Genomic DNA, 17190 nt, shown 5'->3' with positions numbered 1-17190 from the left:
GAATAAATGTTCCAATTTAAAATAAATGTACATGAGATGTGTGAAAAAAATGATTAAAGATAAATCAATGTACATTGATGTTAGCTACCTACTGTATGATAACAACTACAGTATAAACAGTGTCCCCTATTGTTGTACTGTAACCCAGTTTCTATCGACTGCTATTTATCAGATGGTCAAACATGAAAACTCTGAAGATGTGAAGTAATTGCCAAAGGTTCAAAACTGGTAAAGGGTCACAGGGTCTGTAAGTGGTTGTTTGCAGCAATATTGGTGAATGAAGTCTGATTGTGAAATTTTTATGGAATGGTGTCTTATTGTATCCTCAGCCATACAAAGTTCTTGATCTTGCATATTGTCACACTCATACAAAAAGAAATAAAATATATTTATATATATATAAAATATATCATGGTCAAAGACATTTCATATCACTGAAATGTTGCTAAAGTGTCATAGTCAGAGGTTAGAATCACTTATGCTCAGAAATTCTGTAATGACTTAATACAACTACAACATACTTTTATGAAATATTTATGAAGGAATCTGTGAGAAGTCAGCAGGCCAGGAAGCAGACACATGAATAAAGATGTATAATGGAAAGGGGGATACAGAAGAGATACAAATTATGTGTCTGATTATCCAGAATGAGGAAAGGTGGACCGCTGATGGACAGAGCTGGGCCTTTGGGATGTTGGGGTGTCATTCTCATTAGCCATGGCTCTGGACATCCTCCTGGTTTTAATGAAACACACATTATGTTAAACATTTTGTATAATGTTTTAATCCTGATATATGCAATAAAGAGAAGAGGGAGGGAACACTTCCAGAGCTACCACATGTGTATGCATGCATGTGTGAAATATGTCTGTCCTCACCTGGTAGAAACAGGTGGTAAGATAACAGTGCGTGGGTGTGCTGTGAGGACAAGCTCTCCTCTGACAGCTTCCATCATCAGGTTCTGGAAGGTGTTAAGCAGTATAGCCTCACTCAGGACATCAGGTACACGATGAGCGTGCAGTGTGCTCTGTGTTGGAGGTGTGTTTCCTGAACACCCTGCTGTCCCCTCCCTGTCCACTGTGTTGTGCTCTTCATGTGATTCCGTCTTTGTCTCGCTTGAGGATGTGGGACACACTGGGGAGCACTGAGAGGACTGGTGGAGCTTGGAGGCCAAAGTTACCAGAGTGTCGACGAAGGCTGAATCATCCAGTATGCTCCTGGAAAAAAAGGAGGAAGATACACAAATACAAAACAATATACTTAAAGGGATAGTTCAGTTTTTTTGAAGAGGGGTTGTATGAGGTGAAAATGGCCACATAAGTATAATATAGGTGAATTGATCCAGCGCGTCGCAAAGCCTGCCTGCACAGAGGATTATTAAGTGAGTTGTTTAGTTCCAGATAAACAAACTTTTTTCCGACCAGCAGATGCATTTTAAATTTTTACTTTATATCGTACTCTTGAACTGGTGTATTATTTTGAGACAGGACTTCTCATAGGCGGTGAAAATACACTGATTAATCGCCCCCCATTCACAACAGTTTACTGCCTGTGCCTCTGTGCAGCACGATGTGCCTGTATTTCTTGGTGGGGGAAGGCAGAGACCTTTCTACTGCAGATATTATACTTAGTGGACAATTGTACCTCATACAACCCCACTTCAAAAAAACTGAACTATTCCTTTAACCTAACTGTAAATCCAGTCATTACTGTACAGTACCTAACTAAAAATTGCATTTACAATCAAACAACCAAGATAATTTAGGGGCATATGGGTCTAAGTGTGTATTTGTCACCTTAGCAGAGAATTGAGTACGTGTGTGACAATGTCTCTCCCAGGGTCATGTGTTGGTGCAGGCAGGCTAACAGAGAGCGACATGCTTGAAGAAGTGGTTTCGGGCTCCTTAGGTTTGACTGACTGGAGACGCCTGAGGAACACAACAGAGATAATCGTTACTGCTTGTCTCTCGATGGAAGATGGACCACTAATTTCTTAAACTTTTAATATTTTAGTGAAATGTTTACAAGCATTTAGAGGGATTTCTATCTGTATCGCAAAGGTCAGGATGTTTCTCATTAATGTTACCTTACCTAGAAAGATTACTGAACTGGTCAGGAAAGTGCGTGAGGTACTCTGGAAGTGCGTGGGAGCGTGCCGTAACCTCCAGATGCCACAGAGCAGGTCGTGGTGGTTCAAGCTGCCTCCGTACTTTAGTTGTTTCTCGACGTGCCCGTCGTTCAGCTTTTGTTGCCTTAGTGCAAATAGACCCCACTGTTTCATAGCTACTACTGGCACAGATAGGGGGAAGAGTCTGCAGAGCAAAGAAAATTAGACAAAGAGGTGTCATCAAAATGATGCTGGAGATTTAAAAACTTACAAATATTGTATGATGTAGACAAATGAATTTGATAATTATAATGTTTATTCACAGGACAGAGCCTTTACAGCAAATGAAGACCACCTTATATTTCCTGAGTGGTGGCCCTTTTCTTACTGGAGCTGCTACAGGTTCCTGTAACAAGTAAAAAGGTGAATATGGAGAAGAAAACAGTAACGTAAATTTTCCAAAATTTCCCAATTTGAGGAAGGACCTTATCTACCAGATCCTCTTGGATTCCCGAAAGGTTCTTGTCTGTGATAATGAATTCATTCAGTTGCCTCTCTCTCTCTTCCTCTAAGCGCCTCCAAGCATCATGGTACCGAGTCAGCCCAGCTTCCTGGAAAACCTGAAGAGTAAAGAGGAAAGAAATAGAGAATACAATGGTTTGGAGAACTACACTCTCCAAGACTGAGCTAACATATCAGTGAATATTGTGTTTACATTTAATATGCTCAAAAAAACAAACAAAAAATCAATTGTGCTGCTTGATGAGACTTTACAGTGCACTGCTGTGCTACCTGACATATGAGATCCAGCTGATAAATGGTTGGGTAGTCAGTAGAAGTGAAGGTGAGGACGCAAAGTACACACTCCCCTGGACACAGACTGCCTTGCTGTGGAGTGATCTGCACCACCTGATAACAACAACACAACGACTCGAACATCATCAGCATGTTACACCTCCATTGTCAGATTCAAAAGGCTTTTATTTGTGTGTCACCTGGAACATAAATAAGTTTTAGTTTATTTATTTAAAATAGGGACAATACATATTAATGGACATATACATGTAAATATGCAAGATTATAGCCAACGGCTAATTTCCATCTTCAGTCCCTTATAAATAAAAGCTAATTCTTATAGCAACATATAGCTAATCAAAGAAAAAAAGCAACTTGTTATATGGCACATGTATGTGACTTTCAGATACAAGGAGCGAGGAACTGTTTGTTTCTTCCTCAAGATGATCTAATTTACACAAACACATGAAATATTACACATATCTTTCATGTACAGTAGTGTATGCCTTTCTGCGCCTACTACCTGGCTCCTCTGCTGGGACAGGTCCCATGTGTAGTGGACAATCTCTGTTTGAGACACGTTGGTGAGGAAGAGGATTCTCGAAGACTGTGAGCTCACAGAGATGTCACCTAGAGAGACACTGTCCTGAGACAAAAATGCCACCTATGCACAAACATACACACACAGATGAATGCAGACAGCCACAGTTAACAACAGCCACCAAGGTAGAATGACAAGGAACAGATTAATGGTATTCAGCAGAATCTAATTGAGCTCACATTTACATTCAATTATGATTGAATTAAATGCCCTTGAATTTCTCACCTGTCCTGGGAATGGCACCCTCTGGACAGAGGATACTGGTGCCTTGGGTTCACTGCATTCAAAGGGGTTTGAGGAGCCTAGTGCCGGACTATCAAACCCACACCCCTCAAACCTCACCAGTTTCGACTTCCCATCCTGGATGTGGATTGGAATATCCATCTAGTGGTGCACACAAGTCACAAATCAAAATCTCAAGCAATAGACTAAACCTATGGTGACAGTGTATTCTCAATGACTAATAGTGTAAAGACAATGGCATATATTGTTATTATTATGAGCTGAATGGCCATAATGCTACAGAAGGAAACACTTGGCGAAACACTGTAACTCCAGTGAAAGATGGACAAACCAATTGTACAGTAGGTTCTGTAGGGACAACAGCAGGGCGAGAGCAGAATGAAAGAGTGTAAGTACAGTATTGTTTAATCCATACATGATACATCTTTGCCTCCAGTGGAGAAAAGATCCATTCCAGTATGGCCGTCCTACCAGGAGGAATCTCTCCTTCTGGGTTGAGGCAACACAGCACTGGATGGTTAAAATTATCCACCTGAAGCTGTGACAACACAGCTCTGTCCACCTCATAATGGACTGGCACGGCACCAGCATTGTGTAGTTCATACACCTGCAACAGAAGACACACAAAATTTGGTTAATAATAGACAGAAATATTATATTAATTGAAATACAATATTTATCAGACCACAGGTCACTCAAATGGCCTGAATATATCAGTTAAACGTTTTTTTTAAGTAAAACACAGACCTGCTTGGGGGGATTGCAGTCCCCAATAGTTACAGAGGTGAAGACATGATGATTGGAGGTAAAGAGGAGAAATGGTCTGTCTCGCCCCTCTGTCACACCCTGGAAGTTAAGCTGAGCATAATGACAGATCACAAGGAGTTGAGGTTAAGGGAAAATCTAACAACTATGATTCAACTTATTCCAGCAAATTATTTTTTTTATATTATCACTGGAGTTGTGCCTCACCAAGATCTCTCTGCCATAAGAGAGTTTGAAAACAACAGGAAGCCGATTTAACCCAGCAAAAAAATGACTGTGAAGAAGGAAGTTTGGGTTATTTTGGGGCTCATATGATTAATGATCATCTAAGACCTAGGAGAGTGCAATTCTGATATATATGTATATAGAGAGAGATCATTGTCAGATCATTGTCAAGATAATAATAACTCTCTGACTTGAACAACAGCCTGAACTGTATCTTGTGCGCAAGGAACTGACCTGTAGCTGAGGTGTACTGCCCTCTGCTGGCCTGGCTGCAAAGTTCCAACACGTGGTGAAATGCTGAACACACGGTTTTCTTGAATCTGTCAATGAGGTGAACATACAGTATCTGTGCTTTATGTCGGTAACTTCTTTATAGGTAAAATGTAGTCTCATTATTAATATCTTTCTTAATGTTTTTGGATAAGAATATAATAACATGCCTGACCTTCATCAGGTTCAGCTCACTGCTGCTGAACTCTCCTGTCTCTGCCCAATACTCCGTCTCTATCTGTTGGTCCTCTGGAAACAAGAATGCCCTAATATTGAAGAGAAAAAAATAAATTAGTCAATCACATTGTCAGTGGAGCAAAACTAAGTAGAAATCTGTAACAAATACTACTTTACAGTCTATGATAGTGCAACTTTGCTGTCTGTTTTCTACAGAGCAGAACAGAGGGACATTTGTGTGACAAAGATTAAAAATATGAGATGTAGTTTTATTTTGGATGACCATATTACTGTACCTACAGTCTGTTGTTTGCTTACCAATCAACAGGGATCGGACCAGGGTTGTGCAACATCAGCACAAAATCTGAGGGGTCTGAATTCATGGGAGCGGCACCAAAGTAGAAATATAACATGGTGTTGGTGAAGGTGGAGGGATAATTGCGCAGACTAGAGACAAGAGGAAGAGACAAAGTCATGCACACACCACAATGTACTATAAATATAAGACATCTATTCTACTTGCCTAAACTAATTGAAAATGCAAAAAATATGTGCAAGCCTGTGTGTGTGTGTGTAAACAATGGTTCAATGTTTCATGTTTCTATATCCTAACCTGTGTCTTGTGGGGGTTCGATGAGTGAGTTCTGCAGAGGAGGGGTTGGACAGCAGGTGCTTGTTGAGGCTTCCCAGCGACAAGAGTTTCCAGAGATGCACCTTGCTGAGTCTGGCCACGCTGCCTCCACCGCGCACATCTGTCACCTGCAGGGTGGGGAACACACCCTTGGCTCGCACCTCACACAGTGGCTGAAGAGGAGATGACACACAGCCTGGGGAAAATGACAGATAGAGAAAGGGAGAGGGAGAGAGTGGTAAGCATGAAGATATTACTGAAAACAAACACAGAATATATTCCAGTATGTAGAGTTTGTGTGTGGGTTTTGTTAACTACCACTAGTATTCAGAGTCTGGTAGCTGATTTTCCACGAGTACTGGGTTCGTCTGTTTGGTCTGATGGTTGATCGGAGCAGCATTGTGGAGCGTGGGGTGATGGTTCCGCTCTCACAGTCCAGCTGTAGTGCTAAAAGGGCCAGACAGTACAGACTATGTTCAGACTAATACTGTACACTGGTTCAACTGTATCCGTACTAGCGGTGGTTATCAGTCTTTTAATTACACCTACAGACCAGACAGGCTCTACTGTTTTCATTTACCTTGCTAACAGATACTCATGGTAAAATCAAAAAAACATCTGCCACAAATACCACAGAAGAATTTACCAATTTGCTCAGTTTCAGGGTCATAAATAAGTTCTTCATCTTGAAATATCTGCTGCACAGCGAGGTGAAAGGTCACAGGACAGGGGCTGTTGTTCACCAGAGGAATTTCTATTGAGCGGTAACTTCCAACTAGAGTATCCTTTAAATCCAGGACTGCTTTTTTTGCCTGGGGAGGTGACAAACATTGCTTAGTTCAGTTCACATCAACCTTCATTTGAAAATTTGAATTTATTCACTCTAAATGTCATATGAATTTTCTAGAACACAAAGTTACAGTACAGACACACACATACAAACACACATTCAATGACAGGCCTACCTCAATGAAGCCTTTGGAGCCCACTCCCACAACGTTAAGGGTGTGTTGCGACTTTTTACATCCATCAGTCTGGACTGGCCAAAAGGTGAGAGTAGGTGTGAGTGTGTATGCTTTCTCTGCCAGCGGACTGAAGGACCAGGTCTGGACCTATAATAAAAATCAATGGAGTCAACAGCTCAATAAAATTTGGCTCAAGTTAAGTGAGTACTGTGTCCATAAATGTAGTGTCATGTGTGCTTCTCTCAATCCCCTCACTGAGCTCTCATTGGGATGGAGTTCCCCAGCATCTGGTTCAACAGAGATAAGGTCCTGGTCCGGCTCTGGAATGCTCCATTGGAACCTGACACAAAGGACAAACACAGAGATACAGTAATGCTGTAGACAGGATCAATGATGACATTAAGGTTTACAAACAATAAACTGAAAGACGTCAGAAATACAGGAATCAGCGAACCAACCGTAGCGGTAAACAGCTGAGATTCCTGATGTGGTGGGTGCGTTGTGTCTCCGAACCCACGATTGTTGGTTGGAAATATAAACTGCCGTCTCCCTCAAGAGACACACAAGGCTTTTCCACCGCATTTACAACTTTCAGTTCCTAAAGAAAACAGAAAGAAACACTTGCAAGAACAGCATGACTATTAAATAACAATACAAAAGTTGCCGTGTGTTTAGTACCTTTGTTTGGTTAGCTGCATTGAGCTTCAGCTGTAAACTGAACCCCTGTTTGGGATTGTCCTCTGTGGGAGTTGTTCTGAGGGTGAGGATTTGGTGATGACCAGGTCGGACGAGACCACAGTTTGGAATTACAGACATTGATTCGGCCAGGGCAAGGTCTGAACTGTGGTCCAGACAGAAAGTGAGAGGCAGGTCTCCACCATTCTGAAGGAGCACCGTTTGATAGGAAAGAGCACTGACGGCTGGAAACACCTATAAAGAACAAGACGATAAAGTTATAGTGCCTCAGCCTTGATGTACTGCAGTGTTTCATGTCAAGAGAAAAGATACATCAGCTTTAATGCCATCTTCATTTTTTGTTGTTTATTGGGTGAATGGAAAAACAAGAGAGGGATCAGCAACTAAAGGAGACAAATAAAGAGAGAGAGAGAAACACATAAACATTTGTGTGTTTTTTCATGGTTATGTCTCACCACTCGAGTGGGCTTCAGAGAGCAGCACGGGGTGAAGTGCTCTTTGCCGGGCTGAAAGGAGTGGCCAATGACTCTGACAGTAACACACCAGGGCGGACACAACAGTTGCTCCCCATTGTGATCCTACAGCATCCAGAGGGGGGGGGCAAGGAGTGAACAACATCAGCAAAAAAGATTTGCATAAAAACTGCTGCTGTGATTTTAACATGAGAGAGAAATGAAGAAAAATCCAAAAGAACACACTTTTGACAGCATATCTTGTAACTCAAAAGAGATGTATCTCAACTCATTTTTTAGTGGATGCTTTACTGTAGTTAAGAAAATCCTATATACCATTTTATAGCATCCAAAGCATTCAAGTTGGGCTCCATGCAAAGTGTTCAGCTGTTTGGGATCATAGGTCACTCTGAATGAGGTGGATTTCAGTGGAGCCAGGTCGCATGATGAGGGACTGACAGAAAATGCAGAGTCTTGGGCAACAGTCCACACCAGGCTGTAAGAAAATCAGAACCAGACATAGCCAAAAAAAAAATCTATAAAAACAGATGAACAAAGTCCATCAAGGTTTAATATACAAAAAACTGTGTGCTGGTAATACTACTGTGAGAAGCCAAGATCCAAGGCAAGGCAGTGGTACCTAAGTTTCCCTCTGGTGTGGTTGATGATAGAGACGGGCTGAGAGGCTGAGGCGGACAAGGAGCCTGACATTTTGTGATTAAACACCAGCTCACTAGGCACCACAGACACATGCGAGGAGGATGAAGAATTGGAAAAGAGAGGATCCGTGCACCCCAAGCAAATTTGGTAGAGCTCCTCCATGGGGGTTCTTGACACAAGAGCAGTACTGTCCAGTCTGTGGCTTGACTGCTAGAAAATGACACAGAGAAAGATTCAGGGCCGAAGAGACAATATTATACCTATACATTATCTAGATATCATGTATGTTCTTTCAAGACTTTTAAATCGTCAAAAAACGTCTTCTCTGTGCCACTTCACCTCTTCCGTGGCAGAGTGCAGCTGCTGCTGATCCAAATGTAAATTCTGGTCTGGCTGCACAGCACTGAGAGTGTCTTGTCTGCGGTTCCAGTGAAGCTTGTACAAAATCAAGTGTTCAGGTTTCAGAATGGCAGGTTTCTGAAGTTCTGAGTGACATGTACCAATCAGATCAAGGAACAGAGGCTCCTAGAGGGAAGAATATGTAGGCAGATGGTTAGAATTACTTACTTCCATATTGTACGTGTGTGTATAAATCTACATATTGCCTCCTACCTTGTGCAGTATGAGACATGCCACTCTCCTGTGGTGTGCAATGGGCTGTGTGGGCCTATAAACTGCTTTCAGTGTAATATGGCTATGTGGGCGTACAGTGCCACTTGCTGGTTGGATACTGAACACACTGTGCCCATTACAGTCTATGTCCCACTGGTAGATGGCCTCAGCTGGTGAAGAATTAACCAGATCCACTGTTTGTGTGACTGTTTCTCCCTCCTTAACACAGCCAAAGTTGAGCACAGAGGAGGACAAGGAAACCTTGGGACCTAGTTACAAAAAGAATCATTTTTTTAAGATCCTGAATTGAAGATCCTCCTCCTGTTATACAGAAAATGTTTAAGAATATACTTATGCCGTGTCTGATTTATCACTTTAAAACAATGTTGTTGTTTTTTTTTAACTAAGAATGTGTTTGCTTTTCCGTGGGTTCCTTACCTACACAGCTCCCGATGAGTTTAAGAACGGTTTCGCTAAGTGCCCCTCTGCATTTTACAGATAAGTAGTCAACAGAAACAGTATCCACCAGAACCGGAGAAAAGGTGACTGTAACTCGTAGTGATCCACCAGGAGCCACACTACCCCTGGAGACATCACATCTGAACTCTGACCCAAATAAAGGCAACCCGCCAGATAGTCGCGACAAGGAGAAAGACGCAGCTACCTGAAGGAAAAGGTAAAAGGAAATGAGAGGAAAGGTCTTTCAGAGTGCACATATGCATCAGTGCATCTTCTTGTACTACTCACAGGAAGGGGGTTGGAGATAACAAAGTGCTTCTGCAAACTTTTACCAACTGCCACAGAACCAAAGTGTAGCACTGAACTCCCCTGTTGCTTTTCCTCTGTCTCAGCTGGATTTCTTATCTGAAGACATGGGTATTTAGCTAGAAAAAAAAGGGGCAAGACAAGAGTATTAATGCTGTACTTCTAATGTTGGCTCATTCCATAATGCAAAAGATCATCAAATCAAAGCTGGTTTGTTTAATTTGTTTAAATTTTTTTATACATTGACATAAACATGCAGCTAAAATCTTTGGATCTGCTAAACTCATCGTCTCAGTTTCTGGTTGTAGTACCTATTGCCTGCAGCAGCACAGTGCAGCAGCGCTCTGCCTTGTCCCCATCTTCTCCAAACCTGCAGAAGGCCTGTTGCTGGTACACCGTTGCCTCTTGTGGCTGGAAGACCACACTGATGTGACACTCCTGACCAGGACTCAACAGGCCCTGCTCAGGGCTCAGCTGGAATGGCGCTGTACACAACCACTCAAAGCTTGTCTCAAGTTTACTGTGGGAGGAAGAGTATGAGCAAAGTGGATAAGAGTCAGACACAGAAGAAAAAAATGGGAAGGATTGATGGGCAACAGTGATGTACCTTGAATTTTTTAGCCGGAATGTTGTATCTGAGGAGTGTTGAACCGCACAGATGGGCAGTTGCACAGTGTCAGGCATCTCCACAGCAGGACAGGGAACAAGGGCACGGAGCTGTATTTGGAAACTGCCATCTTTACCTTGAAACTCAATGCTGTCCTCATAGTCACACTGTACCAAGCAGTCCAACAGACAAAACATTTCACAGACAGAAGACAGAAAACAGTTAGATCATGTAACATCCCTGAAATAACTATAATTTGTCCTACTTATGAGGGCTGCAATTTAAGAACAAACATATGTTTCCTTACATTTAAAAGCCTTGCAACACAACATTTTTAGAATATACAGTATGTAAGATTGGCTAGATAAAAGGGATAGTTCAACATTTTGACAAATTGTCCCATTGCCATAATCGCTATAGTCATAGCAGTAGGTTCATCACCTTTAATTGTCAGTGCAAGCTATTTTTAGAACAGGGGAGCAGAGCCGTGAGCTGCTCAGAGCTCATGGGATTTCTTGGTTTCCCTCATCAAACTCATCAAATACACAATCCAACAACTCAAGACAGAGTTGTTTTCGAGGTAGATTCATGCAAAACTGCAGTTTTTCGGCAAGCAGTCTCTGCATTTGCCTCGAAAACAACTCTGTCTCGTAACCTTCCGTTATTATCTCATAGCGTGGTTAATGTTAATTGGCAATGAGCCAATTTGCCAAAATGTTGAACTATCCCTTTAAGTTTGGTACTGTATGTTTTACCCTCATTAATGGTCTAAAGGTGACTGGAATGGAGAAAGTAGCCCCTGGACTGAGAACAACTATCTCTGGAATTGAGATAGTGAAAAACTTGGATACTGGAGGCCTGTGATGGGACAAAGAGATAGAGTGTTAGGATGTTATATCTTGACAGTAAATACCTACATTTGTTATATGATAAGGTGTGTCCATGTGAGTTTGAAAGACCTCACGTGTAGCTTCTGCAGCTTGTTAAGTGTGTTCTTTAAAAGTACTGTTTTGGTGAACTCGCTCTCAAGGTCCCAGTCATCCCAGACCAATTCTGGCCTCGTTTCGAAACCAAAGAAGCATCTTCTTTGGTTAAATACATGCTGCTGCCGCTCTCTTCCCTTTTGCCTGTGGTGATTCCGTGGATTCTATCGAGCAGGGCAGAAGATGAGTTTAGGAAAGAGTCATTAGAATAAGAAAAATAATTCATTGAACATTTAGTATTTAATAGTCTTTGCAGAGGTGAACAGCCATTCATCAATAGCTGTTTTGAAAAAGACTCCTGAACTCTGTCATTCTTATCAATGTAATTATTGTGAGACCCACCAAGAATGGATGAGATCATTCATGAATTAATATGTTTTGTGCATGTGTGCCATTACATCAGAGCAACTGATGCACAAATGATGAGGTCAGTTTTATTACAGTGCAGTTTAGAGGACACTAGCTGATGAGCAACACTGTAACTGTTTAAGGACATACAAAATAGACCAATATTAACAATAATCAATTTTATTACAGACTTTTATGGCCCATTCTCTCTAAAACTGTCCCTCTAATAGTAGCCCACCTATTTGTTTTCCTTATAGGAAGACATAAACGGAGAGAAAGGACAGTGACAGCTTTATGATAAATAATGGACAGATGTGACTCATGGACCATTGCTCATGAGGGGTGGATATAAAGTGATCAAATTTAACACACTATTGAGTGAAATGTTAATAAACATGTAGCCTGTTCCAAGGCTGCAACTAGGATATTAATGATGTCATGTTGTTTCTGTTCAGTCTTTAGTTACTTTGAGATCGTTTCCAGGGGTGGGAGGCTGCCAAGGTGCTCCTGGACCTCGAACCTCGGCAGACATGACTGTAAAAGAGAAAGAAGGAACTTTTACATCGACTTATTTTGGATGTCTGAGTGTGGTATGTCGAGCTGGTTTTTCAATGTGGAGATCCATGTCCTAGCCAGATTTATTGAAAAACCATGGACTCTATGACAGAAAACATCATACCCTACGTAAGACTACTTACTATATTGTAGGCTTGTAGGCTATTGTGTGTATTTATAGTGTCTAACGTTATTTGTAACGTATGTTGGATGGGCACAGTAATGTGCATGTCGGCGGCACTTAAATAAACAAATCAATCAAACAAGATAATACAAGTGGAAATATGTATTGTAGTGTTTTGTTGAGAGCAGTTTACACACCTTTTAAACGTTAACTTACACAAGCTGGCGTTGGCGTTAGCTGCACATATCCAAGCTAACACAGGGCGCAGAGAGCTGGTAGCTGAACAGACTAATGTTGCTGATAAACATAACCGCGGACGTCTAACGCAACTTTACCTCCTTCCAAACGTCAAATAATGAAGATGGGCAGCAAGGGTAACGTTACTGCTATTTACTCCGCGTGAGTTATGAGAACACCGCTGACAACGGAGGTTTTAGAAGTTGGTCGTCTAACTGCGTTTCCATGGCAACAAGCAATCGTTTGTGTCACCATAGCAGGCTACCACTGTAGCCAAGGAGGGACATTTCTAATCCGCGAAACTGGCAGAGGCTATTAAAATTAGCAATTTATACCTACTATAAAGCGAATTTAAATTTAACACGATGCATAAATACATGTTATAATGTTTTATTATGTTCCAAACGTCCCTTGTAAAAGTGTTCCATGCATGCCCTTATTTTGAAATCCCAGTACCGGAAGTAAGGAGACGGAAATAAAGTAGCGAAGTTCCGAAGATGCGGTGATTGTAGCCTATCGAGATGATGCTACATGATGGATTGTAAAAAGTCGTTACACAGACACACTCATTAATTCAACTTTATTTAAGAGTTTCCTCCACAAACCATTGGCGTTACATTCTTGATGAAATATATTAAATTCTGTAATTTTAAATTATATTGACAAGACCAATATGAGAATTCACAAACTGAAATTGCAATATCAACAGTAAACTTTCATTTCTATACAGTAGTAGCTACATGCAGTCATTTCTTTGTGGGTGTTGCTTTTACTAGGAATAACATGCAATTTCACAAAGATAATACAAAACAAAGAGCTGAATATTATAAAAGATATGCCTAGTCAAAAAACTACAATATAACCTGAGTAGCCTACCATTTTTTTCTTGTCACTCCATGAGTAGGCTATAATGCCCCATAACTTAAAGTGGGTGAATGCAAATTGGTCTTAAGTTTCCAATATTAGTTCAAAATTTGTAACAGACTGGGAAGCACTGATAATAATGTAACACTGACAATATCTCCAGGTGATATTTATTGTTTTCATCCACTAGCCTACCTACCATGAAAGTGCTATATCCCCCCTCCCACCCCATTACCAGCACAACAACAACCACCTCACCCCTTCATACAGATTCAGTTTCATGTAATTCATGCACAAAAATGCCCTTAAAACAGAATTATGATGTCCAGGTGGACAAAGTTGATATCATGTTTAGATAAAATCTGTTTTCATATCTATCCCAATGTGCAGATGTAAACTTTTTTTGCTATTTAGGGAGGCCATCATACAGTATGGCACTGTGTGTTGTCTTCTCAAGAGTAATAAACATGAAAAGACATAAAGCGTGCTGAAATTTATAGCTATGAAAAAACCCTGCTTCTCGTCCCTTCCCCCAGCTCCTCATCTAAATAAGAATTGTAGTTCCTTGTTCCTCCCATAGCGTTCCTCATAAAGCCTACAGAGCCTAAAGAACCTGCCCTCAGCATGTCTGTCTCCTCTTTTTCATCCTCATCCACCCCTTCGAGTTCCTCTTCATCCTCTAGACTTGAGCTGTGTGAGTCAGCCTGAGGCCTGGCAATGTCCATCCCCTTTCTCTCTGTATCTGTCAGTGAGGATGTCAGGGCTGCTTGCTCTTTGGCTTTACGACTTCTCTTCCACTTCATACGTCTGTTCTGGAACCAGATCTTGACCTGGTGAAAGAAAACAGGAGAGAGAAATGTTAAAAAGGCATGACGTGACTTGATTAAATATTGTGAGCGCTCTTTGTGAGTTGTAACAATGGTGTAGCCTACCCAACTTTGTGATGAAATATGATTTTTAATCTTCTCCTCCTCAAGGAAAATGAATGAGGAAGTTGTAGGACTACTGTATGTATTGTAATAAGAAATAATCTAACATCTGGTGAATATATTAATGTTATGATGTTGAACAGATTTTAAACTAGCTTTTTTGCTAGGACTGGAAATTATGTTTTTCTTTTTATACATGTTTATAGTCAGCCAATATAAGTGAAAGTTTACTTAATGCTCAGTGTTGGTCATTGCCGATATATCTTCAAAAGAGTCTGATATAGTAACAAACGTCAGTGTATTGTGTTAGGCTATGTCATTATTGTAGTCTCAGGTAATTTCTTCCTCACCTGAGTTTCAGTCAGCATGAGTGAAGTGGACACCTCAAAGCGTTTAGGCCTGGACAGGTACTTGTTGAGCTTGAACTGGTTTTCTAATTCAAGCAGCTGCTGACTGGTGAATGCTGTCCTGGGCCTCCTGCACTTCCCCAGCAAACCTGCCTGGGCCGAAGCTGAAGGGCAAAAAAAAAAAAAAAAGACACAGGCCAAGAGCAAAGAAAAGGGTTATTCTGGGCATTTGTCATTGTTTACATTTTTTATTATACAGGTTTCATCCATCTTATTTCTATAAGAACACAACAGCGGCCCACAGGCCTACAGCAGCCTGAGGAAAACAGAAATAAAACATAAATTTGACACTTTTTAAAAAATAAATCCTAAAATGAAGATCCCACAATCCCTCAGTTTGTTTACCAGTCCATGGTTTACATGCTACAGGCCCAGCTGCCTGTCTGTCTTCCTGTCTGTGTATCTTGCTGTCTCTCTGTTCGTTAACATTTATTACCCTGATGTGAGGTGGTGGTGAGAGGATATTGCTTTAGTGGGGTAATAAACCACCACAGAGGTCCATTACCTTAATGAAAACACTATAAATGTTATCAATTGATTAAGTGGTAGATCTATTTCAGGTGTTACCTTTACCGTAAATGTTGCTTGTTATTTTTATGAGATAAATTGTCCTTAAGCGACAGCATCTCAATGTCAGGGTAGGCGACTATCAAAACCAGGATCAACACACAGGTGATAGGAGACCCTCAAACATGAATGGTTGTTGGCCTTTTTACAGACAGATAGAATTTATATTTAAAGAGACATTAATGTTTGAGCCCTTATAGGATGGGCCTTTAGCTATACATCCTACCTTATTTTAAAATAAAGGACCTATTTTCTGTCTTTTTGTGAACTCATTCTTCTCACTTACTTTTCGTCCATTTGATTTAAATGAAAGAAAAATATTTTGCAGAATGAAATAGGCTACAATTTTAATCTTATTGTCCAATTACGAACAAAGCTTACATTTGTAACTTGTGTAAAATGTTTATTGAATGATATTTGAATCAAACGCATAATATTTAGTTTATGTAAATAATAAACTATAGTAAAATATTCCTGTCATTTTAATAAGGCTGTCTGATAAGTAATACGTGGTGGGGGGAGAAAAAGAAAAGTAAAACCTCACCTCCATATTCTCCAAATCTGGGTAACATCAACCCGGCTCTGATCCAGGGCTCCAGTGGCACTGTCCCGGGCATGGTGGCCCCCTTCAGCTGCTCCGGGTATGGCTGGACTAGCTGCGTAAAGCCGGGGTATATGAATGCGGGGTGCTGGCCCCCGAGGGCCCCCAGAGGATACATGGAGCCCGGGTACATTCCGATGAAACCCCCTTGGTGCAGAGCACTGAGTCCTGACTGGGATAAGTTGAAGAGCTGGGACTTGGACAGGACTGGCGGGGCAGGAGAGGAGCTCGCTGGGTGTGCATGAGGGGAGGGAGTCTCCGAGCCGCGGTTTGACACCGGACTGTCTCCGGGGCTCCTGCTGTAGTACAACCCGGGGGACGCAGCATCGCTGTCCGTCCTCTGCTCCACGTCCTGTGCCAGCAGCGCGTCAATGCGAAAGTTTTTTGACTTCTCCACGGCGGCAGTCATTCTGTTCAAAAATGTGTCAGCTGATGTTAAACTACGTGAAACTAAACTTATGATGAACTTAACAAATATATTCCTCTGACTGGTCTTTGTAACTTCTGCACTCACTGCTGACCTTATATCTCTTAGAGTTCGCAGAAACTGCTGTTTTCACTGCGCTGAAGAAATGTTTTCTTTTTGCCCCTCTCCACTTGTGCCATGCGCGTAAATAACACACATCACTCTCAGACAGCTTGCTGAGAAATCACTCGCACTGAGTATATCTATAAAAAATCTGCTGCATCGTGATTGGCCAGAGCCCTGCAGTAGGGCAGGCTGTGCTCCTCACGCTGAAGGGTCAGTTGTAGGCTAGGCATTCAAGAACAAGTGAGAACTATAGAAGAAAAAAAACTAAGAAGAAAACAAAAAGGCATAGAAATAATGTTAAAATTCTTATAAGGTTTAAATTACGGGTTTAATTTCTATTGCTTTATGAACAATGCATGTGTTTCTATTTTTCTTGTTTTGAAGGCTATTTATTTTGTTCTCTTAGCTGTTTGGCAGTTTGACCTGGTTTAGGTGAGATTAGTTGAAGCGTTCTCTCAATATGCACATTCAC

General features: G+C 41.2%; 2 protein-coding genes across 2 annotated transcripts; both read right to left on the bottom strand.

Moving 5' to 3' along the window:
* Window positions 1-874: 874 nt before the first annotated feature.
* cfap65 (cilia and flagella associated protein 65) lies at window positions 875-12434 on the bottom strand (the record flags this gene model as incomplete). Its single annotated transcript, XM_083996931.1, has 32 exons — window positions 875-1217; window positions 1797-1928; window positions 2092-2312; window positions 2602-2727; window positions 2900-3016; window positions 3423-3566; window positions 3729-3887; window positions 4162-4353; window positions 4494-4604; window positions 4719-4785; window positions 4971-5056; window positions 5182-5272; window positions 5502-5630; window positions 5797-6010; window positions 6133-6261; window positions 6461-6626; window positions 6780-6926; window positions 7035-7119; window positions 7238-7377; window positions 7458-7709; window positions 7931-8053; window positions 8264-8423; window positions 8568-8794; window positions 8927-9112; window positions 9200-9468; window positions 9638-9863; window positions 9947-10083; window positions 10276-10484; window positions 10572-10738; window positions 11327-11429; window positions 11531-11718; window positions 12369-12434. 32 exons carry the CDS (start codon window positions 12432-12434, stop codon window positions 875-877), a joined length of 5112 nt encoding a protein of 1703 aa, XP_083853057.1.
* A 1543-nt stretch (window positions 12435-13977) lies between these two features.
* LOC311004576 (uncharacterized protein) lies at window positions 13978-16767 on the bottom strand. Its single transcript, XM_083996687.1, has 3 exons — window positions 16130-16767; window positions 14962-15122; window positions 13978-14512 (listed from the first exon to the last, which is right to left on the bottom strand). The coding sequence occupies exons 1-3, from the start codon at window positions 16593-16595 to the stop codon at window positions 14183-14185; spliced, it is 957 nt and encodes a 318-aa protein (XP_083852813.1). The 5' UTR covers window positions 16596-16767; the 3' UTR covers window positions 13978-14182.
* Between the last annotated feature and the right edge of the window lie 423 nt (window positions 16768-17190).

The sequence above is a fragment of the Trachurus trachurus genome (genome assembly GCF_905171665.1).
Source record: "Trachurus trachurus genome assembly, chromosome: 21".
NCBI lineage: Eukaryota > Metazoa > Chordata > Actinopteri > Carangiformes > Carangidae > Trachurus > Trachurus trachurus.
Note: the sequence above shows the minus strand (reverse complement) of the source record. Positions and strands in the feature narration are given on the sequence as shown.

Bases quoted from the DNA above. Each gene is read 5' to 3' on its own strand.
- LOC311004576 (XM_083996687.1), bottom strand. From the start codon at position 16,595: ATGACTGCCGCCGTGGAGAAGTCAAAAAACTTTCGCATTGACGCGCTG. The intron at 15,123-16,129 runs GTGAGGTTTTAC...TTTGCCCTTCAG, and splicing joins CAGATTTGGAGAATATGGAG to CTTCGGCCCAGGCAGGTTTG. The intron at 14,513-14,961 runs GTGAGGAAGAAA...TTCTTTCACCAG, and splicing joins TCATGCTGACTGAAACTCAG to GTCAAGATCTGGTTCCAGAA.